Raw genomic sequence first — 26,076 nt, forward strand, 5'->3', positions numbered from 1 at the left:
CTCATCGTCAATTGTAGTGACTGGCGTCTTATCTTGCAATTCCAAAATTATAGAATATTTTCTGTTTTAAAAATTTTGGAGAATTTTATCACATTGTAGGGATCCAGGGAACTATGATAGCGTATAATTTGAACGTTTGGCTGGAACTGGAAAAGTTGTAAGTCAGCTTAAATGTGCATTTTATCGTCGAGGAAAGTATCAAAAGAATCTGGTCATATGATTTTTCAATACCTAATGAATCTATTACCACAAATAAATTATTTATAGTAATAAATTTGCTTCAATAATTAGATATCGATAGAAAAATGTCCCAAAATATCCCAGAGTTTTCCATGGCAAAATTGCGTCAAGTTCATTATAAAGGTAGAGGCGATAAAGGGGATTTGTATGAAAGCAGCAAATTGTGGGCAGATGGGAGTACCACAAAAAGAGCTCTGCTTGAATATAATTTTTGATAACCGAAGAAAGATTAGCGCTGTTATCATGCTGTCATAAAAACATAGAACAGTTAACACAGCCAATGTTTGGTTATAAACTTTGTTTATGCATGTTCTCGAACGAAGTTTGAAGCAGTTATTGTAAATGTGTGTCTTTTTATGTAAAATTTTCGCTTGACCGTTTTTGCGCTTTTGTTCTAGAACGTTTTTTTGTGTTTGTGAGTGACTTCACGTTTTAGTTCTTCGTTTTTGAGTGATCTAAGTTGCTCTCTTTCTGAAATGAAGTTTTTTTGCTAATATAAAAGCGACTGTGAGCGATAATCAATGCCATTTTAGCTTAGTTGTTAAGAGGTACTGTCTTTCTAGAGGTTCCGGGGCTCGTGCCCATGTTGCGCGGTGGTTTTTTTGCACCCATAAAACATTTCTAAGCCACACAATCTCTAAATAATATTGCCCTTCTGTCGTTCGAGAGTAATTCAAGCGACGTTAGTCGGGTTATGTTTAATTAATGTTAACATTATTGCATCGAAAAGTTATCAAGCTCCAAGGCGAACCCGAGTTGCTGAATAACTTCAAACGTTACGTGTATTATATGCTTCGTGACTCCGATGAAGTAACAGAGAAAATCTGGCTTGAGTCGAGAACAGCGCGGCGGTTCGATTCGAGATGCAAGCCAGAATTTCGAAGTGACTTTAGCAAGAGGCACTTAGGCTTGCTTGAGAAACGAAATCGCAACTTGGAAATCTGGCAAGGTATATAGGAAAATTAAGCATTAGAGAACCTGGCATTGCAGAGATCTGTCCTTTTAATACTTGCATGTGCGTCTTTCAAGGCGTGTTTGGTTTTAATAATTGCCATCGAACGAAGTTTGGAGCAATTATTGTAAATTTTGTTACTCTTTTTTATGCACATTTCCCTTGACCGTTATTGCGCTTTTTTTTAAAGAACATTCTTTTTGTGTGAGATTTTCGTGCTTTCGTTCATTTTTGAGTGATCAAAGTTCATCTCGTTCTGAAATCAAATTCATTGGTAAAAGCTATTGTGAACGAACGGAAATGGAAGCCATTGTAGCTGAGTGGTTAAGATGTCAGACTGGCAACCAGAAAGCTAGTGTTTGGAAGCCCTGTGGGGACGTTATTTTGCACCCATAAAACATTTCTTAGCTACACCCCTGTTAAATTAATTGCCCCCTGTCTTACGAGATGAACTCATCCGACGTTGGTTGGTTTATGTTTAATGCATGATAAGAAACAATTTTTGTTGCCTTAAACGGTAATGTTTAGATTAAATGAATGGTTACTTTAAGGGTAAAAATAATAAAAAATAAGGGAAAAAGCAATGATTCATACCAGACATTGTTGTGGATAAAAAGGACTAATTGTGAATGGAGTAGATCCATGAGTGATTAAGGATGGAACACACTGGTATTATTTAACCTATCAATTATATCCCATAACTTAAGCAATAAGAGCTGAAATCTATCATTGAGTTGTGCTGTATGTATTTATCATGTGAAAAGGGGAGAATTTGAATTTCCAAACCGAAATGTCTCACAGCTACGAGCTGGCCAAAAGCGTGCACTAAGGATTTAAGTACCTTAAAGTTGTATTAAATGTCCCCCGACCAAACCTAATTTAATCTGTTTTTATGTATTCCTCTGTTTGCATCATTAAACTTAATTCAAACGTAAACCAAGCAACCCTTCCAGGCAATTTCTTTGATATAAATTGATTGCACATGATAGCTGTAAATGGTACAGCTGTTGTATCACACAAGTTTTCATGACGTAACTAGGACATGATTTCATTTTCAAAATATTTAAGCTGCAAAGTATCGCGACTTCTAAGAAATGCAGCTTCACTCAGATCTTTTACTGCAGCAATTGCACAGTAAATTTAAGATAACACTTCTTTTTGTTTACTTTCTGATCCCGTTGTTTGTGACTGTTAGCGCAAAAACAGAAAGCAAACAGGGTCAAACTAATTATTGAAGTCTTGACTTCTCTTGTCATAAATGATATCAATTTCAGTTATGTCTGCTTTTGCTCGAAAAATTGAGCAATAGAAGAGGTTTATTTGTTTGTGCCGTGAGTTAATTTGTGCCGTGAAAATGGCATGTAAATATGGAGACGTCAAATGTATGTAAAATAAATCTTAACTGGCTCTTTTTTAATGGAGGTTCTATTGAAGGTACTTTCAACGGCAATTCACAATTAACTGCACCCAATTTTGTTAACTGCACCCAACATCAAAGCTGTCTGACGTCAAATAAAGTTCTTCCCTAGAGTATCAAAGTAACGTAAATTATAGTTGGGAAGCGATAACCGAGAACAGCTCTGTCGCGGTTGTGTTGCTTTTTGTTTAATGGAAGTGAATATTGGTTTTCTTACCGTTTTCTGGGGTTTGAAGTTTGACCTTAAAGCAGGATTCAAGTCTGGAAGATTTATACAAGGACCTTATTTATTTATTAATAGTTACTAAATCGACAGCTGAGCGAGCTATAATTGGCCTTTTAAAATTCATAAAGATTTTGAATGGTTTTGGAGCGTTGTCGTTTTCTTGAAGATCCGTTTATATTTTGCTGATTTTTGAAGTAAATAGCAGTCAAGTTTGGGTACCGATTTTAGTCATATTGAAGCTGTACAGGAAGCAAAAAAATTTGGCAGGTCCAGAATGCAATTTTTAAACCTTTCTAATCAGAAGTGAGAAATAAGAATTTCGAGTTTTTAGTTTTTGTTCTTGCTGCGATTTGATTTTTTCACTGCTGCAATCGAGGGACGGTATATTAGACGAAAAATCTATGAGGCGAACACAATTTTTTTTTAGCCATTAGACAAAAATTCAAAACTAAAATTTTGTGGACGCTAGGCTAATTCCTATTAAAAATTTAAAGACGGTACTCCACAATCCACTGGACACTATAATGTATTCAAATGTCCATAACAAGTCTCACAACATTAACAAAAAATGATTTAACAAAGTACATGTAAAATGTACTATTTCATTTCAAACGATTGCATCATTTATACGGCCCTCGGTAATATTGGCGCAAAAGATTTTGGATAAAAATACAAGGGAAAGAGTAGATAATATATAAAAATAAGTTTCTTCGGCTTTATTCTAAATAGTTTAGAGCTATAAAAGATTCGAGCAAAATGTTACTGGATGGCCTTCAGTTCAAATTCTGCAAAGCGCAATTTTTTGTCTGCTTTTACTATCTAGAGAAGTTGTTAGGGGCACTTGAGAACTTTATAGCAAGTGCATCTTATCAAGTGGATGCTGGAGTACGATCCTAACATGTCTTAATTGGTATTTGCCTATTGTCCACAAAACTTGAGTTCAAATTTTTGGATCAATGGCTACAAAAATTTGTGTTCTAATCGTGTTTTCACCCCATGTGCTTAACTGTAAATGATTGCAAATGATTTTCAAAGTCTTTTTCTAGGCATTTTTCCAAACTCTTTTTCGAGAAACAAATTACTGCAATTCGAAAGCATAATAAAACGTCACAGTTGCTTGTAAACATAACTTAATTTTCTCTTGTTTTTTGAAGTCGTGTTTCTGCATTAGTATTTCGAGACAAGTCCGCGACGTAATATGCCATCTATATTATGAAAATTTCAAACGATGTCAGAATCCAGAAGCACTCATGTTATCTTGACCAAAGCTCAGTAGGGCTGATTTTTTCGATATCGTGTTTTTTGTTTTGTCTAGTTTTGTTACGATCTTCTTTCGAGGCAGCATAAACTTCAAAGCTGTTTTCATACTGTTCAACAATGAACCTCTACATGGCCATTTTTTAAAGTCTCTTCCATTTTCGTTAGTCATTCTTGATGATTTTGATCTCAAATTTATTTTCAAACTAAATATGGATTATGCTTATTTTTACTTAGAGTTTGGGTTAACCTGAACTCCAACTGAAGAATTATTGTCATTGAGAGCAAGCTCATGATTTCACCAAGAATCCGTTCAAATTTTTTGAGGAGACTTTTTCATGGTATGAAGGGCGGTTGTTAATCTTAAACGTTTGACCCTCCTCAGTCATCCCCCACCGCCATCAACCCGTCATTACCCCCTCATCCACTTATCGATTTGAACACCCCTTCCATCTAGCCTTCGCTACCCTACCCCTATGGCTTGACCGCTTCACCCCCCAACGCTTACCCCTCACACACACACACACACACACCAGTCACCCCCTAATGCTAGCATCCCTAATCCCCAGGTGGCTACTACCGAAGCCAACCGCTCGCCTGTCGTTTGAGAGCGATTCGCCCGACCTTAGCCGGTCATGTTTTTAAGCTTAGCAAACTCCTGTGGGTATAATAAATATGAGCAGAATGGAAGGGAATGAAGTGTTTCCTCTGTTTATTAGAAAAAAAGTTCATTAGAAAAAAAAGTTACAGCTCTTAATTATTAGATAGCTTCTAGGCTGAGCTCAAATGAGGTAGGAAGATTTCGATCATTGTATTGGCGTTTTTTTCTTGCCATTTTTAAATGAACATTTGCTCAGAAGTTCTCGGCTTGTTAGATTTCAAACTTGTAGCTTTCATTTTTTACCACATTGTTTAAGTATCCTCAAAATTTTAGACAATCAGGTTTCATTTGTCAATTGTTTTATCCTTTTTGATTTATCTCAAACTAATCCACATTTTTAAGCGTCATTTCATATGCAGCCGATCATCCCAACTATTTACTCTAATGACGTGAAATCAAAAGATTGTCAACCGCAGTTCAGTATTAAATACGCAGAATCAAAAAAAGTTAATCAACAGTATGTTTATTTAAAATCACACAATTCATGTGAACATTTTTATAGCACTAGAGCCAAAAAAACTCACCGGTTTAATAAGCCACAGCTGGCATAGATTGACGTCATCTGAGAGTTCTGCCTTTTTGATTCACATTCCGGTATTGCTTCTTAGTCCTAAGCGTTTCTTGAAAATCCGGGGCCATCGTTACTACATCAGAAGCTGCTATGTTTCTGAGCTTCTATCTGTTTCATCTAATTAGTGATTAAAAAATTTGCAGCTTTTCTCTCTTTTTAAATTTTTTGATGAAAATTCTCATGTGTTGGACGATATTAGTCATTGTGAGAAACATTGAAATGTTGGGTGGTTTCTCAGATATATTTTGGATTCCGAATAATACTTTGATATATATTTATAATTTTTAGAAAAACCCGTATAGATTTGTTTTCCGGTTACTTCGATCTCAAAGAGGCTGATGAAAGAAATATCTGTGTTATTGTATTCGCAGCTGCAAAATTTCGTCAAGATTCATCAGCTTTGAGTGAATGGTAAAATGCCAACAAACTTTTCTTAAATCAGAAAGCTTCGAGTTGAATATCGACCCACAAAAAGCAGTATCAAGTTGCTTTTTAACTAAACCAAGAAGTAATAATTAACAAACCAGGGTGTAAATACCTGGGGATCTGTGTTTAACAAGTTGTCTCTTAAGCAAAATATTGAATATTTTAGGTATAATTTTGGAAATCAGTGTGGAACAATATCAAAGCGAAGACACTATGCGCCTAGGAAACAACTGCTTTTATACTTCAAACCAGACATTGCTATCCTTGTATTTGGCTGTTATAACTATTCCTCGCTGTGTCCATTTTTCATGATGCAGAAGAAAAGTTTTTTAAATCGCAAAAAGCACGATTCCTTTGATTACTTGTTTTTTCCAAAATACCTGTTTCTCCAAGTACCTTCACTGTATTTGAACTTCACCTCTACTCACATTTGCTGTAAAATCAATGTATAATTTACATAGCGAAAATTACTGCAATGAGTTGCAACTAAACGCCAAAGAAAAGGGTTTCTATCGTAGCTCTCGCAAAAAATATGCATTTTCTTTATTAATAGCCGCCCTCATCTTCTCAGCCGGCTATTATAGCGCTCCTATTTTTTACAATTCGAAGAATTTGAATTGTATTGGGGCGCTGTCTTTTTTTTTCAGATCTGTTCACACATTTTCATGATTTTTGAAGTCAAATTGGAGTAGTGATTTTGGTCACGCCGAAACAGGAAATGGAGCGAAAAAGCGAGTGGTTTTGCGGCGTGAATTTTTTTCGCTCTAATTTTAAAGTAGAGTGAGAAAATGGTGTTTGAACAAAAATTCGGTTTCTCGGTAGTGGTTTTTTGTTCACATGCGGCAATTTCACTCTGATTTTTACTGTCTTTTCGATTTTTGGATCGGATTTTTTTCTAAATGGTTTTCCCAATCCATTCGAAGCTCATTCTAGGCCTAGTTTTTTGTGTGAATTAAATTTTCATTTCTCGTTAGTGGTTTTTTTGTTCACATGCTGCATTTTCACATTGATTTTCTGTTTTTTTTTCTTATTTTTTCATCAGAATTTTTTAAAAATGGGTTTCTCAATTCACTCTTAGTCCATTCTAGGTCTCGTTTTTCTGTTTAGTCAATGAAAATTCTTTGAATTGTACGTCAGGACTTGTCCTGCTATGTTTTTTACTTCGTCGAATAAAAAAATGTTTCGCTTTACCTCATTTTGCCGCCTTTTCAACATTTTGCGTGAAATTTTTTGACTTCTCTAGGCTAGTTTCTCTCTTCTCTCATTCTGCTAAAAGTGATTTTGAACATCAGTTGCTCAGCAAAGCAATTCAAAATGAACAGAGTCAGTAGAAAAAATTGAAGTCAGAAATAGAAACGGGATAAACCCATAAAGCCCAATTTTAGATGCCCGCTATTTGATCGTCGTTTTTATAAGTTTTAGTTACCTCTCTCTAATGCTTATTGTTATTGATAGTAGCCCCTGTAGCCTCTCTCTAAGAAACAGAAGTATAATCAACTACGAAATGGCATCAAAATAAATCGGACTTAAAAAGAGTTTTTGTACAAAAATCTTTTTTTTTAATATCTGTTATTTCAATCCCAATCATTCTTATTGGAATCAACGGCGGCTATTTTCCGGCAATCTGCCGGGTATGTTAATGTAGTTTCTCCGTACGTTATAGGTCTGCGATTCTGTTTAACAAATTGAAAGAGATAGAAATCATTACACATCAGGACCTCGTTATTTGTGCTCGCATTAGCGAAGTAAATTGTTTTTTTTTGTCTTTACTTTGTCTTCGAAGTGAAACTTGATTCGATTACTCCTCGTTTGACTTCTTTTTTGTTTTTGAATCACTCATGCAAGAAATCACTCATTTTTTTCCAAAATTCCGATGCTCTCTGCATTTGCTGAACAGGTTATAATCTTTGCCTGCGTTAGGAAAAATAATTTTAGCCTCAACTTTGTTTTGCGGATACAGCAACTTTATGATTTTCGTCAAATTTTGTTTTCACCAGCGAGCAGTTGAATTTTTTTTACTTTGCTTATTGGTATCAAATTAAGAGCATAAAAGTGTGATTTCATTTATAATGCATTTTTGGAGGTGCCCAAAATAGCAAAAATTGGCATTTGTTAAACCCAAACACACCCCCCCCCCCGCGAATAAAATTTTTCCTTCTAGCCTGTTTGCTTTTAAACTCCTAAGCTGCGTTGTTGAATTGGTAACGGCTGGTAATTCAAATATTGCATTGTAAAATACAGAACTAGCATTGTGCTACAGGGAAGTTAATGTATATTATTATAAGAATGCAAAGATCTTTTCCGATTGTGTCTCCCTCCCCCGAGTTTGGTCGGTGCTTATTATTTGCACCCCCAGACGCACGCGCTATGCATCTTTTCCGTCTCCCCCCCCCGTTTGCACCCCCCAGTTATGGAGCATGTTCCATTACATAGTAAATCATTATGTAAAAGTATGACACGAGCGTCTGAGGGGTGCAAATATTAGGCACCCACTGTTTGGGGTGGGGGGGGGAAGAAACGAAAAACATCCCCATTTTCTATCGTGAACAACAGAAGATCTAAAAATGTTTAAAAGGGTTGCCAGTTTAATTTTTTATGACGAGTTAGCAGACGAGCGCAAACGTTTTCTTCTAAGGTCTGTTTAAAGGAGTAATCGTAGTTGAAGACGAAGCGGCGGAGTAAAATTTTTGCATTCCTAAGTGAAGTAACTATTTTTGATAGTGCGCTGAAGTGTTTCCCCGTGATTCACCTTATAGACTATAGATATGTTTGACTGGCCATTTCGTGGAGCAGAAAGCCTCGCTGTTTCAAAACAATCGAGCGTCAGTCCAAATATCTTATATTTCATGTCATAGGCGATTAATTTTGGCCATTGGTTCTTGTTGCTGTCACATATATAGCTTGTTCTCTTGTGGGTTGTTCTTGTATCCTCAGTTTGATTTGGGTTTCCTTTTTTACGTGCTTCATTCCACCCCAACACCACAATCGTATTCTATATTTATATTGTCTTGAAACAATTATTCTACTTTTAGATCTCTATGGTGACCTGCTAGTCACTCTTTCATCTTTCTCAGCCTTGTTTGCTGCCACGTTTGCTTGTTAATCGATCTATTTATGTGTAACACTTAGTCTCCATTACATTAAAACAATTGAAAGAACATAAATGTCAGGGTATCTATTTCATCAGTTGTTAACTCGTTCGATAATAAGTGCATCTTTTCGTTTCAATCAAGTTGTGTTTTAGAGCTCATTTTTATTCTTGTTAACTCATTTTTTGTCATTGGTTTTTATTTGACTCCATTTGTAATATTAATTTTGTGGAGAGCGTGTGTCATGTGGTCATCACTGACTTCTAGTAATTGTTTTCTGTCTTATTACAGGTAAGTGTATGTTTTGACTTATGTTTCGATAGTATACGATTATAGTTGAGGAAAACGTGATTAGAGTTACCAGCTCCTCGGAAATCTTTTCACCGGAGTTTTTCTCTAAGTCTTGTAAACAAGCATTTTAAAGACATTTCGTTATTTGGAAAAATTTGTTTGATGCAAAGTTGGTGAATTGAAAAAAGTTTTAACGACGTTGAATAATATAAACTATTTAACGATGGAAGGGTATAGGTATATAAGTTTAAGCAAGGCACAAATGCTTATTTGAATATATTCACAACAGAAAAGTGCATTAATCAGTATTTATATAATAGAACATAGCGACGGCTTACATATTTCAACTTTTTTAAATTAACACCTTGTCCCCAGATTTAAAACAGCTAAGCCAGAAGTTCTTTCAATAAAAGATTAGTTTTTGTTGATCGTTAACATAGAAGTCAAAATGAGAGTCAATCAGAAAAGTGGGCTTCACCTTTGACTTTACCTTGGATGTGGGAAATTCGGTCCAATTCACGCCCAGCATAGCTTTCAAAAATTCAATAAATAACTGCTTTTATTTTTTAAAAATTGAAAATCCAACCGTTACGAAGAATTACTTGTCAGTGCTGGCATAAAAACACAAAATTAAGAGAAAAAAATGAAATTTTTTGAAATAATTGTGACATCAATAGATGGCAGTTGTGATGAAAGTAAAATGAAAATGTCTTTTTTCATTGTTGTCGTTGCCCCCTTCCGTTATTATGAGACCCTGCCCTGCTGGAACAACAAAATCAAGTGCCGTTTGGTTTTCGAGAGCAATACGTCCGACGTTAGCGCTTTAATTGCTTTCGAACAAGGATTGAAGGGTTATGTTTTTATGCTTAGCAAACTCCTGTGGGTATAATAAATATGAGCAGAATTGAAGTGTCTCCTCTGTTTTATAAGAAAAAAAGTTACAGCTGTTAATTATTAGGTAGCTTCTAGGCTGACCTCAAAGGGGGTAGGAAGATTTCAATCATTGTTTTGGGGGCGTTTCTTTTCTTGCCATTTTAAAATAAATATTTGCTCAGAAGTTCTCGGCTTGTTAGATTTCAAATTTGTAGCTTCCATTTTTTACCACATTGTTTAATTATCCTCAAAATTTTAGACAATCAGGTTTCATTTGTCAATTGTTTTATCATTCTTGATTTATCTCAGACTAATACACATTTTTAAGCGTCTTTTCATATGCGGCCGATCATCCCAACTACTTACGCTGCTGAAGTGAAATCAAAAGATTGTCAACTGCAAATCAGTAATAAATATGCAGAATCAAAAAAAGTTAATCAACAATATCTTTATTTCAAATCACACAATCTCATGTGAACACTTTATAGCACTAGATCCAGAAAACTCCCCGGTCTAATAAGCCAGAGCGGGCATAGGTTGACATCATCTGAGAGTTCTGCCGGTTGATTCACATTCCGGTATTGCTTCCTAGTCCTAAGCGTTTCTTGAAAATCCGGGGCCATCGTTGCTACATCAGAAGCCGCTATGTTTCTGAGCTGCTATCTGTTTCATCTAATTAGTGATTAAACAATTTGCAGCTTTTCTCTCTTTTTAAATTTTTGGATGAAATTTCCCATGTGTTGGACGATATTATTCATAGTGAGAAGCATTGAAATGTTGGGTGGTTTCTCAAATATATTTTGGATTCCGAAAAATACTTGGAAATTTATTTATTATTTTTGGAAAAACCCGTATAGATTAGTTTTCCGAATACTTCGATCTCAAAGAGGCTGATGAAAGAAATATTTGTGTTATTGTATTCGCAGCTGCAAAATTTTGTCAAGATTCATCAGCTTTGAGTGAATGGTAAAATGCCAACAAACTTTTCTTAAATCAGAAAGCTTCGAGTTGAATATCGACCCACAAAAAACATTATCAAATTGCTTTTAACTAAACCAAGAAGTAATATTTTACAAACCAGGGTGTTAATACCTAGGGATCTCAGTGTTTAACAAGTTGTCTCTTAAGCAAAATATTGAATATTTTAGGTATAATTTTGGAAATCAGTGTGGAACAATATCAAAGCGAAGACACTATGCGCCTAGGAAACAACTGCTTTTATACTTCAAACCAGACATTGCTATCCTTGTATTTGGCTGTTATAACTATTCCTCGCTGTGTCCATTTTTCATGATGCAGAAGAAAAGTTTTTTAAATCGCAAAAAGCACGATTCCTTTGATTACTTGTTTTTTCCAAAAAACCTGTTTCTCCAAGTACCTTCACTATATTTGAACTTCACCTCTACTCACATTTGCTGTAAAATCAATGTATAATTTACATAGCGAAAATTACTGCAATGAGTTGCAACTAAACGCCAAAGAAAAGGGTTTCTATCGTAGCTCTCGCAAAAAATATGCATTTTCTTTATTAATAGCCGCCCTCATCTTCTCAGCCGGCTATTATAGCGCTCCTATTTTTTACAATTCAAAGAATTTGAATTGTATTGGGGCGCTGTCTTTTTTTTTAAGATCTGTTCACACATTTTCATGATTTTTGAAGTCAAATTGGAGTAGTGATTTTGGTCACGCCGAAACAGGAAATGGAGCGAAAAAGCGAGTGGTTTTGCGGCGTGAATTTTTTTCGCTCTAATTTTAAAGTAGAGTGAGAAAATGGTGTTTGAACAAAAATTCGGTTTCTCGGTAGTGGTTTTTTGTTCACATGCGGCAATTTCACTCTGATTTTTACTGTCTTTTCGATTTTTTGGATCGGATTTTTTTCTAAATGGTTTTCCCAATCCATTCGAAGCTCATTCTAGGCCTAGTTTTTTGTGTGAATTAAATTTTCATTTCTCGTTAGTGGTTTTTTGTTCACATGCGGCATTTTCACATTGATTTTCTGTTTTTTTTCTTATTTTTTTAACAGAATTTTTTAAAAATGGTTTTCTCAATTCACTCTTAGTCCATTCTAGGTCTCGTTTTTCTGTTTAGTCAATGAAAATTCTTTGAATTGTACGTCAGGACTTGTCCTGCTATGTTTTTTACTTCGTCGAATAAAAAAATGTTTCGCTTTACCTCATTTTGCCGCCTTTTCAACATTTTGCGTGAAATTTTTTGACTTCTCTAGGCTAGTTTCTCTCTTCTCTCATTCTGCTAAAAGTGATTTTGAACATCAGTTGCTCAGCAAAGCAATTCAAAATGAACAGAGTCAGTAGAAAAAATTGAAGTCAGAAATAGAAACGGGATAAACCCATAAAGCCCAATTTTAGATGCCCGCTATTTGAACGTCGTTTTTATAAGTTTTAGTTACCTCTCTCTAATGCTTATTGTTATTGATAGTAGCCCCTGTAGCCTCTCTCTAAGAAACAGAAGTATAATCAACTACGAAATGGCATCAAAATAAATCGGACTTAAAAAGTGTTTTTGTACAAAAATCTTTTTTTTTAATATCTGTTATTTCAATCCCAATAATGCTTATTGGAATCAACGGCGGCTATTTTCCGGCAATCTGCCGGGTATGTTAATGTAGTTTCTCCGTACGTTATAGGTCTGCGATTCTGTTTAACAAATTGAAAGAGATAGAAATCATTACACATCAGGACCTCGTTATTTGTGCTCGCATTAGCGAAGTAAATTGTTTTTTTTTTGTCTTTACTTTGTCTTCGAAGTGAAACTTGATTCGATTAATCCTCGTTTGACTTCTTTTTTGTTTTTGAATCACTCATGCAAGAAATCACTCATTTTTTTTTCCAAAATTCCGATGCTCTCTGCATTTGCTGAACAGGTTATAATCTTTGCCTGCGTTAGGAAAAATAATTTTAGCCTCAACTTTGTTTTGCGGATACAGCAACTTTATGATTTTCGTCAAATTTTGTTTTCACCAGCGAGCAGTTGAATTTTTTTTACTTTGCTTATTGGTATCAAATTAAGAGCATAAAAATGTGATTTCATTTATAATGCATTTTTGGAGGTGCCCAAAATAGCAAAAATTGGCATTTGTTAAACCCAAACACACCCCCCCCCGCGAATAAAATTTTTCCTTCTAGCCTGTTTGCTTTTAAACTCCTAAGCTGCGTTGTTGAATTGGTAACGGCTGGTAATTCAAATATTGCATTGTAAAATACAGAACTAGCATTGTGCTACAGGGAAGTTAATGTATATCATTATAAGAATGCAAAGATCTTTTCCGATTGTGTCTCCCTCCCCCGAGTTTGGTCGGTGCTTATTATTTGCACCCCCAGACGCACGCGCTATGCATCTTTTCCGTCTCTCCCCCCCCCCCCCCCGTTTGCACCCCCCAGTTATGGAGCACGTTCCATTACATAGTAAATCATTATGTAAAAGTATGACACGAGCGTCTGAGGGGTGCAAATATTATGCACCCACTGTTTGGGGTGGGGGGGGGGGGGGGGAAGAAACGAAAAACATCCCCATTTTCTATCGTGAACAACAGAAGATCTAAAAATGTTTAAAAGGGTTGCCAGTTTAATTTTTTATGACGAGTTGGCAGACGAGCGCAAACGTTTTCTTCTAAGGTCTGTTTAAAGGAGTAATCGTAGTTGAAGACGAAGCGGCGGAGTAAATTTTTTGCATTCCTAAGTGAAGTAACTATTTTTGATAGTGCGCTGAAGTGTTTCCCCGTGATTCACCTTATAGACTATAGATATGTTTGACTGGCCATTTCGTGGAGCAGAAAGCCTCGCTGTTTCAAAACAATCGAGCGTCAGTCCAAATATCTTATATTTCATGTCATAGGCGATTAATTTTGGCCATTGGTTCTTGTTGCTGTCACATATATAGCTTGTTCTCTTGTGGGTTGTTCTTGTATCCTCAGTTTGATTTGGGTTTCCTTTTATACGTGCTTCATTCCACCCCAACACCACAATCGTATTCTATATTTATATTGTCTTGAAACAATTATTCTACTTTGAGATCTCTATGGTGACCTGCTAGTCACTCTTTCATCTTTCTCAGCCTTGTTTGCTGCCACGTTTGCTTGTTAATCGATCTATTTATGTGTAACACTTAGTCTCCATTACATTAAAACAATTGAAAGAACATAAATGTCAGGGTATCTATTTCATCAGTTGTTAACTCGTTCGATAATAAGTGCATCTTTTCGTTTCAATCAAGTTGTGTTTTAGAGCTCATTTTTATTCTTGTTTACTCATTTTTTGTCATTGGTTTTTATTTGACTCCATTTGTAATATTAGTTTTGTGGAGAGCGTGTGTCATGTGGTCATCACTGACTTCTAGTAATTGTTTTCTGTCTTATTACAGGTAAGTGTATGTTGACTTATGTTTCGATAGTATACGATTATAGTTGAGGAAAACGGGATTAGAGTTACCAGCTCCTCGGAAATCTTTTCACCGGAGTTTTTCTCTAAGTCTTGTAAACAAGCATTTTAAAGACATTTCGTTATTTGGAAAAATTTGTTTGATGCAAAGTTGGTGAATTGAAAAAAGTTTTAACGACGTTGAATAATATAAACTATTTAACGATGGAAGGGTATAGGTATATAAGTTTAAGCAAGGCACAAATGCTTATTTGAATAATATATTCCCAACAGAAAAGTGCATTAATCAGTATTTATATAATAGAACATAGCGAATGCTTACATATTTCAACTTTTTTAAATTAACATCTTGTCCCCAGATTTAAAACAGCTAAGCCAGAAGTTCTTTCAATAAAAGATTAGTTTTTGTTGATCGTTAACATAGAAGTCAAAATGAGAGTCAATCAGAAAAGTGGGCTTCACCTTTGACTTTACCTTGGATGTGGGAAATTCGGTCCAATTCACGCCGAGCATAGCTTTCAAAAATTTAATAAATAACTGCTTTTATTTTTTAAAAATTGAAAATCCAACCGTTACGAAGAATTACTTGTCAGTGCTGGCATAAAAACACAAAATTAAGAGAAAAAAATGAAAATTTTTGAAATAATTGTGACATCAATAGATGGCAGTTGTGATGAAAGTAAAATGAAAATGTCTTTTTTCATTGTTGTCGTTGCCCCCTTCCGTTATTATGAGACCCTGCCCTGCTGGAACAACAAAATCAAGTGCCGTTTGGTTTTCGAGAGCGATTCGTCCGACGTTAGCGCTTTAATTGCTTTCGAACAAGGATTGAAGCAATTATTGTAAACGTGTTTTTTTTATGCAAAATTGTTGCTTGACCGTTTTCTTACAGAATGTTCTTTCGAATTTGCTTCTTGAATGACTTCTTGATTTTTACGCTTGATTTTTACGTGATTTAATCGCCTTGATAGCAGAGTGGTTAATGCTTCAGTCTATTACACCGGGGTTCGAACCCGTCCTTCGTAATTTTTTCAGCATAAAAAATTATCTAGGCTACAGCCATCTAAATTAAATTGCCCCACCTGTCGTTCGAGAGCAACTTTTCCTACGTTAATCGGTTTTTGTCTATTGTTGTTCGACTACAACTACTATAAACTACCTACAATTTTGGTTAATATAGCTAGTTGGCATATATGTCATCGCAAAATGATTTTTTACACGGATTATTTTCAAATAAACAGATATCTGAGTAGAATGATTAAGGATGTTTTGAGCATTTTGTCTACTTCTTACTATTAACGGGTTCATAAGCGAGAATCAACGATACAAATCACAAACAAAAATTCAAGGACTGTTGCGATTTTTTACTCGATCGTGGCAAATTATTTAGAAAATTTTACAGAGGCGTGTGACATTTCCATTTTTAATTTTGCGCCTTTACTGATAATTAAAAAAAAATGGCTGCTCAGTTCGTAAAATTGTTTTCTTTTGCTACAGCAAAGCGGAAAGAACCCAAGTCAGTTAAGTTGAAACTGTATATGTAACTTAAAAATGACTTGGTTCATTTAATAATTTTGCAGACTCGTATGTTACAACACACGAAACACTAACAAAGTTTATAAAAGACGTTAGACAACATCGTCCATGAGGGAGACTACATGCAATTTTTGCAACTTTTTTGTTATAGCTGCGAAGCTGTAAGCTGAGCGAAGCTATATTGCGGTGCTCTTGGTTTTTTTGTTTCGTCGTCTGACGCTCTTTTTTCGTTTTACATTTGTTCACACAGCAAAGCTGAAAAAGTCAAATTTTCTGAATGACTTCTTCCTCTCACTAACGGCATTTGCGCGCCTGACGTCATTTCTCACTCTCTTTAGCAAAAGTTTTTTTGCGTGATTAGATTTTGATCATACCTGACTTACCTCACTCAATAAAATGACTTTTGGAGGCTATCTTTTCATTCATACACCAATCTTTTTTGTAGCTGCGAAGCTGCAAGCTGAGCGGAGCTGTATTGCGGTGCGTGATCTTGGTTTTTTTGTTTCGTCGTCTGACGCTCTTTGTTTCGTTATACATTTGTTCACACATCAAAGCTGAAAAAGTCAAATTTTCAGAATGATTTCTTCCTTTCACTAACAGTGTTTGCGCGCGTGACGTCATTTCTCAATTTCTCTAGAAAAACGTGACTTATCTGACTCAATAAAATGACTTTTGCACTTTAAAACTTAAGTTTAATTTGAATTTGCTTAAGGTCAAAGGAACTCATATGTGCAGTAAAGGTCCCTAATAAAAGGCTTCTTTGGGATGAATTTTAGCAAGCTTCATTAATTTATCGCTGAATGTTTTTTACCTAGCTTTTTGAGCGGCGTCGATTATTTTTTCAATTTAGATCTGTCTCTGTTTCTATCTCTATTATACGACACGCAGGTCTATTCTTTCGCAGCTATTCCGGCAATCTGCCGGCTATGTTTAGTTAATCAACTGTTTCTTACTGTCCTTTAGAATGTAAATTCAAAACAATTCCAGAGCTTTGTAGGTCATGCATTCAAAAACTTAATGAGCGAAATAAGTTACTTAATGAAGCTAAATGAGCTTATCGGATCTATTATTGAAAACTTTTGTAAATGTTCTTTACGACTGTTTTTCATGAAAGTTCATTTGAAGCTAATTAGATATTGAAACTCCTGGGATGTCCAGATAAAATTTTGTCCGGAGACTTCGAGAGAAAAAACAGTCACTTGCTACTAAATTTGGCCACGTTTATCTTTGTTTTTTTATCAGCGAACACTTTACCGTGTCGCCAATTTAACTTCCCGTATATTGAAATGCATTGTGGACTTTATTGCAGTTTATTGTAGATGTTTTGGATGTTCTTTAATTTAATAACATTTAAAATATTTAATTTTTTGGCGCTAATTCAACAAAATCAGAATAGTTACCTGGAATTGACGTTTTATATAACTGATAGAGGTTGCATAATGATAGGAACTGAAGCTTCAAACGATTTAAAAACGGTTTTATGCAATGCATTTTACATAAGGGAAGTTCCTCTTCGCGTATAAAATTGCTGAACGCCAGTGATCTAAAGGACATGAACTAAGCAACTTCACCAGATAGATTTTGTGTGTTTAGGATAAAACTGTGTGTGATTGTATAAGGTACAGATAACGGATGAATTAAAATAAAAGTAATAGGATCAAAAGAACTTAAAAATCTGTGAGCCAATGAGTAAACTTTTGAATTCAAACAGTACTGACCTATCTGAATATCCTAGTAAAGTTTAAGTTAATTATCAAGTCGAGAATATTGAAAATGAAAACTTTGGTGGGTTAAATGGAAGCTAGCGTCTAATGTAGAAGTGTTTTTTAGAGGTTTGTGTGTGTGTGTGTGTTTTAGTCGGCCTTTAGCTGCTGGTGGACCTGGAAATGGAGGAGATGATCTGACAACTGAGACTGAGAGTGTCATGAGTGCTGCTCTTCCCAACAGACGGCCAGGTCAGCAGAACACGAGTAGTTGTAAAAATTGAAGAAAAAGACTATAGAGACAATTATCTGTAATATCTCTGTATAATATAAATGGTGGCAGAAACAGACAGGCAAGACAAATTGTCAGTGAATTGACAGGGCAGCATATAATTTCAAGGACAACCTATCCGTACAATCGGAATTTTTATTAGGTGCCCTCATCTCAGCCGGCTATTGTAGCGGCCCTTCCTTCTATACTTCGTCGCATAAAATTTTTTTCTTTGCCTTTGGTCACAGCTTGTTCAACATTTTGCGTGAAATCATTTTTTGACTTCTCTGGGTTAGTTTCATTGTTGGCTTATTCTGCTCAAAGCGCTTCTAAACAGCAGTTTCTCGGCAAATCAATTTAATGAATTGAGAGTCAAAAAACGAAATTAAGATTAGAAACGGGATATACCCAAGTCTAATTTTCTGATGCCCGCTACTTGGACTTTGTTTAATTGCTCTCGAACGAAGTTTGAAGGAATTATTGTAAGCGTCTTGGTCCTTTTTATGCAAAATTTTTGCTTGACCGTTTTGACTTTTAGAGTGACGATTGCGCCCTTGACTTTTTTATTTTCAAATGAAAAGTGCGCGAAATTTGGTGTAATTTTAACATCTTTTTAAACTTATTTTTAAACAATTTTTTAAAATTTTAAAACATTTTCAAAATAATTTTTCTAAACTTTAATTCTCCTTAGTGGTTATGGTGGTACATAATAACCCCTAATGACCTCATTTAAAGCCCCCTTCACATTGAAGCAGGCTGCAATAGATCAGAGCTCGCAGTAGTCTTTCGAGAGCAATTCTTCCAAGGTTAGCCGGTTGTTCTATTAAGTCTTAGTTACTATCTCTAAGGCTTATTGGTATCGATTCTAGGCTCTGTATAACCTAACCTCATCGAGAAACGGAGAAGCTACCGCACCTATTTTCTGGCAATCTGGTAGCTATGTTTCAGTCCTTACAGATTTTGAAAGTTTGAACTTTTTCGATGTAATTCTGACTATCAAGAGAAGTTTATCTTAATACATTGTAGCAAACAATTGGATGCTTTTGGTCTTACGAAATAATTGAAGACAACTCCTTGGTAAACTAAATGCGAGTTTTAGGAAACCATTCTTGAGTGCCCTTTTTACAACTCATTTACCAATCTGCAAAATAACGTTGACGAACACCATTTAACTAATTGAAAAGCCGCAAAGTTTCGCTTCAACAATTAAGAAAATGTGTACGATTTTGTGTTGTCGATTTTGATAGCAATAAAGTTTAGTCGATGAAGTTAACACAGGTGACTGCACATTTTAAGAAAGCTATTTAAGTAAAAGTTTCTCATTTGCGAAGGGAAGAAGAAACTTAGTGTCAACATTCCATGCACGTTTTTTATTTCACAATATTAATGACGCTTGAAACAATGCGCAAATTGATTTTATATCTGTACTACTTCGGATGTATGACAAAAAATTTATACCACAAAGTCAAAAAATGTGACTCCAAAACACCGACGAATCTAAGAAACTTCATCTGCTTAGAATTAAGTAAATAGAATTAAAAAACAAACAGTTCTCGCTGGCTTTAACTGCCGGCCGGATTTTACGTTTTATTAAATCACTTGTGAAAGGTATTGTAGATCAGCTGAACGCATTTGAAAAGTAATTAACTAAATTGTTGTAAAAATTATTTTAAAAACTGCTGGTAATTCTTAAAAATATTCAAATTTAAGAATTTGTGAATGAGCTATGTTTATTAGCCGCCCTCATCGTCTCAGCCGGCTATTATAGCGCTCCTTTTTTCTTCGTCGAACTTTTTTTCGCTTTACCCATTTTGCCGCTTTTTCGACATTTTGCGTGAAATCTTTTTGACTTCTCTAGGCTAGTTTCACTCTTCTGTAATTCTGCTCAAAGTCCTTTTAAACAGCAGCTGCTCAGCAAAGCAATTCGAAATGAAGAGAGTCAGTATCAAACAATCAATGTCAGAAATAGAAACGGGATAAACCCATAAAGCCCATTTATAGATTCCCGGTACTTGAACTTTGTTCTCATCTCTTAAGTTTTAGTTACTATCTATAATTTTTTATTATCTATATTTTTGTTGATATTTGCTTTTCTTTCAATCCCAATAGAGTTATGGGAATCAACGGCGGTTATTTTCCGGCAATCTGCCGGGTATGTTCATATTTTTCTCATTGAATAAACAGATATGCAATTGGCCCAATTGAATTTATTGTTGATTCTCGAATGATCGAAAAAAGCTGCAAAACTATTAAAACTAGCAAATGAGCACAAAACGTATGTCTCTGTAAGTTTGGTTACGAGTATTCATAATTAAGATGAATATTTAGATTTTTGAGTTTAAATTATTGAAGCAGATTGCTTTAAAATCTGTTATTCAGGGATGCCCTCGAGAAATTCAATAATTGTTTGCACAAAATAACTAAATGCTGGAAAAATGAAGTATGGCACAAAAGAACCAATTTAATGACCTTATTTCTCTTTTGAAGTTTGTAGCAAGCAACTGTATTAGTCTTTGATCTTTTTATGCGATTTTTTTGCTTCACTGATTTTTCGACGCATTTAACTTTTCGACCTTAAAAACAGTTAACAGGATGAAAGTTAAAGCCGGTAGGGAATTAAGTGGCTTAGCAGCTCTCTTAGAGACCTACGCCTTAATAGTCTCTAATTATACCATTTCGGGTAACTGTTTGACATAAATTCTTATTGTCAAAAGAGGTTCTTAATCTCAAGAGTTGACCTCCTGAGTTATCCCCCAGCTCCTCAACCCCTCGCGATTTCTTTTTCTTGACCCCACCTGAGACCCCCTCTCTGCTCACCCCTCCCCTCCCCTAATGCCCCCGCTGGCTACTACTGAAGCCAACTGCTCGCTGGTCGTTTGTGAGTAAGCGCAACGATGGTCGGTTATGTTTTGAATCAATTTTCGCTTCAGTTCTGTTTTTAACGCGTATGTTGTTTGAAGGGCACAGATTGGCAGCTGGTGGTCACATGATGGGTGGGTATGGGCAACAGCAGCACCATATGCGAGGTGGCAGTAGCGGTCCCCCAATGAACAGAGGAGGTCCCCCTGGATACGACAGTTCCCTGATGACGTCAGAGTGTGAGACCAACTCCATGATTGACACAACAGACGATGATCAAGCCACTAATAACAGGTTGGTCCCTCCCTAGTTCAAAACTAATGCCAAATTTGCAAACATTTGCAAATTTTTGCTCGATAATACCAAATTTGTAAAAAAAAATTGCAAATTATCTCTTCGCAAGGTCAAATTTGCCAAATTTTGCATAATGTTAAGTTTGCAAAAATTTGCAAACGATCGACGGAGTTTGTTCCGGTCGAGCTCTTCTGACTATAGCAATGTGGGTTATTTTCCTAACCATTTCTCTGAGAATGCATAATTCAATTGAAAAATGTTTATAAAGTACACCTTGTAAACGATGTGTGGTCAAATAACCCTATTAAGGCCAATTGCTAACAAATATTCGACTTGTTTGCAAATATGTGTAAAATTTATAAATAAGTGCAATTTTGACATTAATCTTAAAACTAGGGCTCTTTATCTGCGACTCTTAATTTCAATATGTTGTATCGATTGGGGGTTGTTCTAATCACGTTGTACGCTCGATACTCCATGAAACAGGTTTGATCATGAATGAAAATTCTAGTGCTCTTGGCAGCCTCTCAGCGAGAATGAGATAAAGGAAAACTAACAAAATTGACGAAGCGCTTATCGGCGGTGCAAATGTTAATTCGTTCAAGTTAAAGGTCGTTCAGAGAAAAAAGATTGCTTTGAAATCATCCTAACTTCTGCCGGCTTTTCTCAGGTATCCACCGACGTTCCCTATTTACTGGCGCTTGCATAGCATTTTGCCTAGCGATGTTGAAGTGAACTAAGGATAAGCCCTTGAAAAATCGGTGGATCGAAAGCAAAATGAAAAAAGGACCTGTGTTTGTTTTAAGCTGATTGGCACGCAGGTCTATCTTTTCGCAGCTATTCCGGCAATCTGCCGGCTATGTTTTTCTTTTTGACTGATAGCGAAGCAGTTGCAGGTCTGGCAAATCTGTTTTTTACTCAATCGTGCAAGCTATCTACAAATATTTTTTTTCTGAAAAAGATCTTTTTTATTTTAAATGGTGAAATTTTTTATTGAAATATTTTATCATGGTGTAACGCATGAGAGTGTTTTAGGAATACTAAGATTATGTAAGCATTTTTTGTTCCAAAGGCATTGAGATATTTGGTAGAAAGATATTTCAAGGACTCAGAAATGTATATATACACTTGATATAAAAATTAATGCAAAGAAGGAGGCTCGGTAATGTGCGATTGCACATAAGATTCCGACCCCGCTCATCCACAATTTTGGCATAATTGTCTACCAAATGAGGAACAGATAGAAAAACCCAAAAATTCAATTAATTTTCGAAAAACCCAAAAATTCAATTTTCAAACATAGCCGGCAGATTACCGGAATAGTTGCGAAAGAATAGACTTGCGTGCCGTATAAAACAGATGAAACCGATGCAGAGCTAAATTGGAAAAATCGACGCGGCTCAAAAAGCTATGTAAAAAACATTCAGCGATAAATTGATAAAGCTCGTTGATATTCATTCCGCAGAATCCTTTTATTAGGGAGCTTTACTGCACACATGAGTTCCTTTGACCTTAAACTAATTGAAATTAAACTCAAGTTTTAAAGTGCAAAAGTCATTTTATTGAGTCAGGTAAGTCACGTTTTTCTAGAGAGATTGAGAAATGACGTCACGCGCGCAAACACTGTTAGTGAGAGGAAGAAATTATTCAGAAAATTTGACTTTTTCAGTTTTGATGTGTGAACAAATGTAAAACGAAAAAGAGCGTCAGACGACGAAACAAAAAAAAAACAAGAGCACTGCAATACAGCTCCGCTCAGCTTACAGCTTCGCAGCTACAAAAAAGATTTGTGTATGAATGAAAAGATAGCCTCCAAAGCGAATAACTCATTGGAGTAAAAAAAATGATGCATTAGATTGATAAGATATTTCAATATTAAAAAAACAGGTCAAGACGAACAGCAAAATCAAACAACAACAACAAACAGTAATTACATAAAAAATTTACGTCCGTTTTGAAAACAAAACTTAATAACAAAGTAAAAATAGTGTCAGATAGAACTGAAGCTCAATAATTTAACTTGTAAAAGATATGGGACAAGCCAATAATAAGGCCTGGGAACAATTGGACATAAAAAAACAAAAACTGTTAAAATCAGTTGAAAACAAGTTGAAAAAATTTGGTTATTTTGTTAAAAAAAAACATTTACTTTCAAAGTAATGAAAGACATGAGAAATCAAATAAAGTGTCCCACAGGTCCACAGGTTTACGATTTCCAATGCTTCTATATTAATTAGGAATTAAGAACTACTGTCGGTATTCAATTTTTTATGCGGTTACAAAAAGGACAACAAATAGACAACAAACAAGATATCATTTAAAACTTGTCAGAAAACGCTTTGGAAGCCGTAAAGCCATACTTTGGCCCTCAAAATACGTTTAATTTCAGCTTCGGCGAACACCGATAAGGTATTATGTGACCTCTCACTAATGATACTAGGTAACAAGTAGACAAAAACAAAAAGGCAAAATTAAGTAGTAACTTGTTTTTTTGAAAAAAAAATATTTCCAGAGATGAAAGCCATTAGTTACAAAATGAAATAATTAAATAGGTTCGTCTATTCTTCCAAGGGAAGCCCTTGAGACCTGCACTTATCCAGAATATGTCTCACAATAATGTCTACAAAAGAACGTCAATAACGACTAAAATCAAAAATTAATTTACATTTTTTGTTGAAAACGCGTGTCCAAGTTAGTAAAGTCCTAACGAATTCGTTAAAAACATTAGATTTTGTGACACCAATTCTTTTTGACAGCTTCCCCTGACAACATTAATGTCATATTTGGCCGGTAATTAACTTGACTAGTTCACAAAGAGAAAATAAAAGGAACAAAATTGTGTAGTTAAAACGTGCCTAAAAAGACAAAGTAAAAAGTTAAAAAATTCACTTAAATTCTTCTAGAAAGTAGTGTCGAACCCGTCAAAACCATAATCTATATCTTTGAGGATTATAATATTATCAATTGTGCTGTATTTTGAACGCCAATGATGTGATATTTGAACTGGCAATCGCGTGATAATGTGACAAATTTATGTGAAAAATGAGCATTTACCTAAAAAAGGAAAAGAAAATTTTAAATCTAGTAGTATCAAAGCAAGAAAACCATAACTTAGGGCGTAAAACCGCAATAAAGATTGGATTTGATTTCAGTAGAAAGAGGAAGCATTTTTTATTAATCTGACACTAATCTACAAATTGACGAAATTAAGAGAAAAATGTAGGCAAAGTTCAATAAGCAATTATTTAAAAAACCAAATAATTTTTAAAGTCAAACGACCATAAGCTTTCAAGTAATAAACTAGACAAACTAATTTGGGTCCAATTAGGAAGTCAGTTGGACCTATCATTAGTGAGCTTTTAATTGAAACTTTCTTTTTTTTAATTAATATAAAAAAGACAGAACTCTTTTTATAAAAAGACCGACTGATTACAATCCGAATTGTTTTTGGATTCTAACAGTCCAAGATTGGTCCCAAACTAGCCCTGCTAATGGGTTTCGTCCATTAAGAACACTTTCTTTTTCGATTGTTATAGATATAGATACTTTGTTAGTCAAAAATCAAAAATAAATGACGCGTTTTTGATAATCAACGGGTAAAGGTAGAAAAAAACGCTTAGGTTTTAATTACGGAGAACTAGCAACGGAAGTTGAAGTAGAAATAGCCCCTTTTTGAGTCTACAAAGAATGTGTTAGTGGTGTTTGGGTGTGTACTTCCTGCAAATTTAATCAAAGTGGACTAAAGAAACTTATTGCGTGCTGTTTTTGACGAAGAACTCTGAATTTTGAAATATTTAGCCAGAATTTTTGACAAGAAAATAAATAAAAATAGCCGAGAATATTTTTTAACAATAAAATCAATAAACACTTTCTTATAAAATTTTAACAAATTTTAGCAAAATTGGCGAACTTTTAATCGAAAATTTGCTAATATTCCGGAAAATGTGAATAAAATTACCGGAATTCACTCTATTTTCTGAAAAGTTCGATAACTCCCTGTAAAAAACGAAAATCAAAAAATTCTTTCTAATTCCGTATTCTACACTGGACAAGCTTTCTAGTAATACAAGTCTCAACTCCCTACGATGAATATATCGATCGGCCAAAATTGACTGAACAAAAAAAACCCATTTGAGTATATTATCCCTCCCCCCAGAAGAGGGTCGGAACAAACAATGTTATTGATAGCCAAGTAAAAAACGCTTTGAAAGATATGGCATCTGCTCTCCGGCCAATAGCTAACAGATCTTTTTCTTGTACTTTTTCCTGAAGTTTTTGTAAAAGCTTCCTATCAAAAGTTTAAATCGCCCCTTTTATTTAGGTAATAAAGGTATGGTCGATTCTTAAGTTTTATGCACGGGATCTCAAAGCCAAATATGCCCCTTTTTGGGACTTTTATAACTTAGAGTTTACTAAATTGTTGTTATTATGAGTTCAGCGAGAGAACTATGACTTTCAGCTGAAATCATCAGGCGGTTCAATTGAGGTATTTTGAGTGTTCGCCATTTTTCCAAAATGGTATACATTGCCTCAAGATATTCGATTGTAAGGAAATAAATTTATTTTGCTAAATAAACTAATGCTAGAAATTTTATCTTTTATTTTGAGTGCAATTGTGTAAGCAAAATTTATGCTATTGTCAAAATATTGCTTTTTGCTTTGTTGTGCTTTTGTCTTGTCGGTTAGTCGCACTGGTTACTTGTAACTTTGGTTTGTTACTAAGGCATAAACTAATTTTTTTAAATAATTGCAGCTTATAACTAATTTTATGACTGTTGTCATTTTTGTGTATGGCGTTGTATGCTTTGATGGCTAACAAAGAATGTGCTTCTAGTTCAATCACTTTGTTGAATTGTACTTTGACATACGACATGTCCTGCTCGTTTACGTCATCAAGCAGGTTTATTTTTCGTCCTATTTTTTGTTCCATTTATCATATCTTGCCCGAAATAATCTTTAAATTCTCTAGACTAGTTTTAGTCTTCGTTAATTTTGCTGAATCGGATCTCAAAGGGT

General features: G+C 35.0%; 2 protein-coding genes across 7 annotated transcripts in view; one reads left to right on the forward strand and one right to left on the reverse strand.

Moving 5' to 3' along the window:
- The window catches only part of LOC142349863 (proteasome subunit alpha type-6-like), a 237,184-nt gene that overhangs the window by 64,600 nt on the left and 146,508 nt on the right, over nt 1–26,076 (reverse strand). The window lies entirely within an intron of this gene.
- LOC142349819 (segment polarity protein dishevelled homolog DVL-3-like) overlaps nt 1–26,076 on the forward strand; it is a 91,139-nt gene that overhangs the window by 11,152 nt on the left and 53,911 nt on the right. For all 5 annotated transcript variants that reach the window (XM_075401609.1, XM_075401606.1, XM_075401608.1 and 2 more), the window contains 2 exons: nt 17,791–17,888; nt 20,868–21,060. In XM_075401609.1, the coding sequence (XP_075257724.1) occupies nt 17,791–17,888; nt 20,868–21,060 (291 nt within the window). The remainder of the gene's footprint in view (nt 1–17,790; nt 17,889–20,867; nt 21,061–26,076) is intronic.

The sequence above is a fragment of the Convolutriloba macropyga genome, chromosome 11 (assembly GCF_964194025.1).
Source record: "Convolutriloba macropyga chromosome 11, txConMacr16.3, whole genome shotgun sequence".
In the NCBI taxonomy this organism is placed as follows: Eukaryota; Metazoa; Xenacoelomorpha; order Acoela; family Convolutidae; genus Convolutriloba; species Convolutriloba macropyga.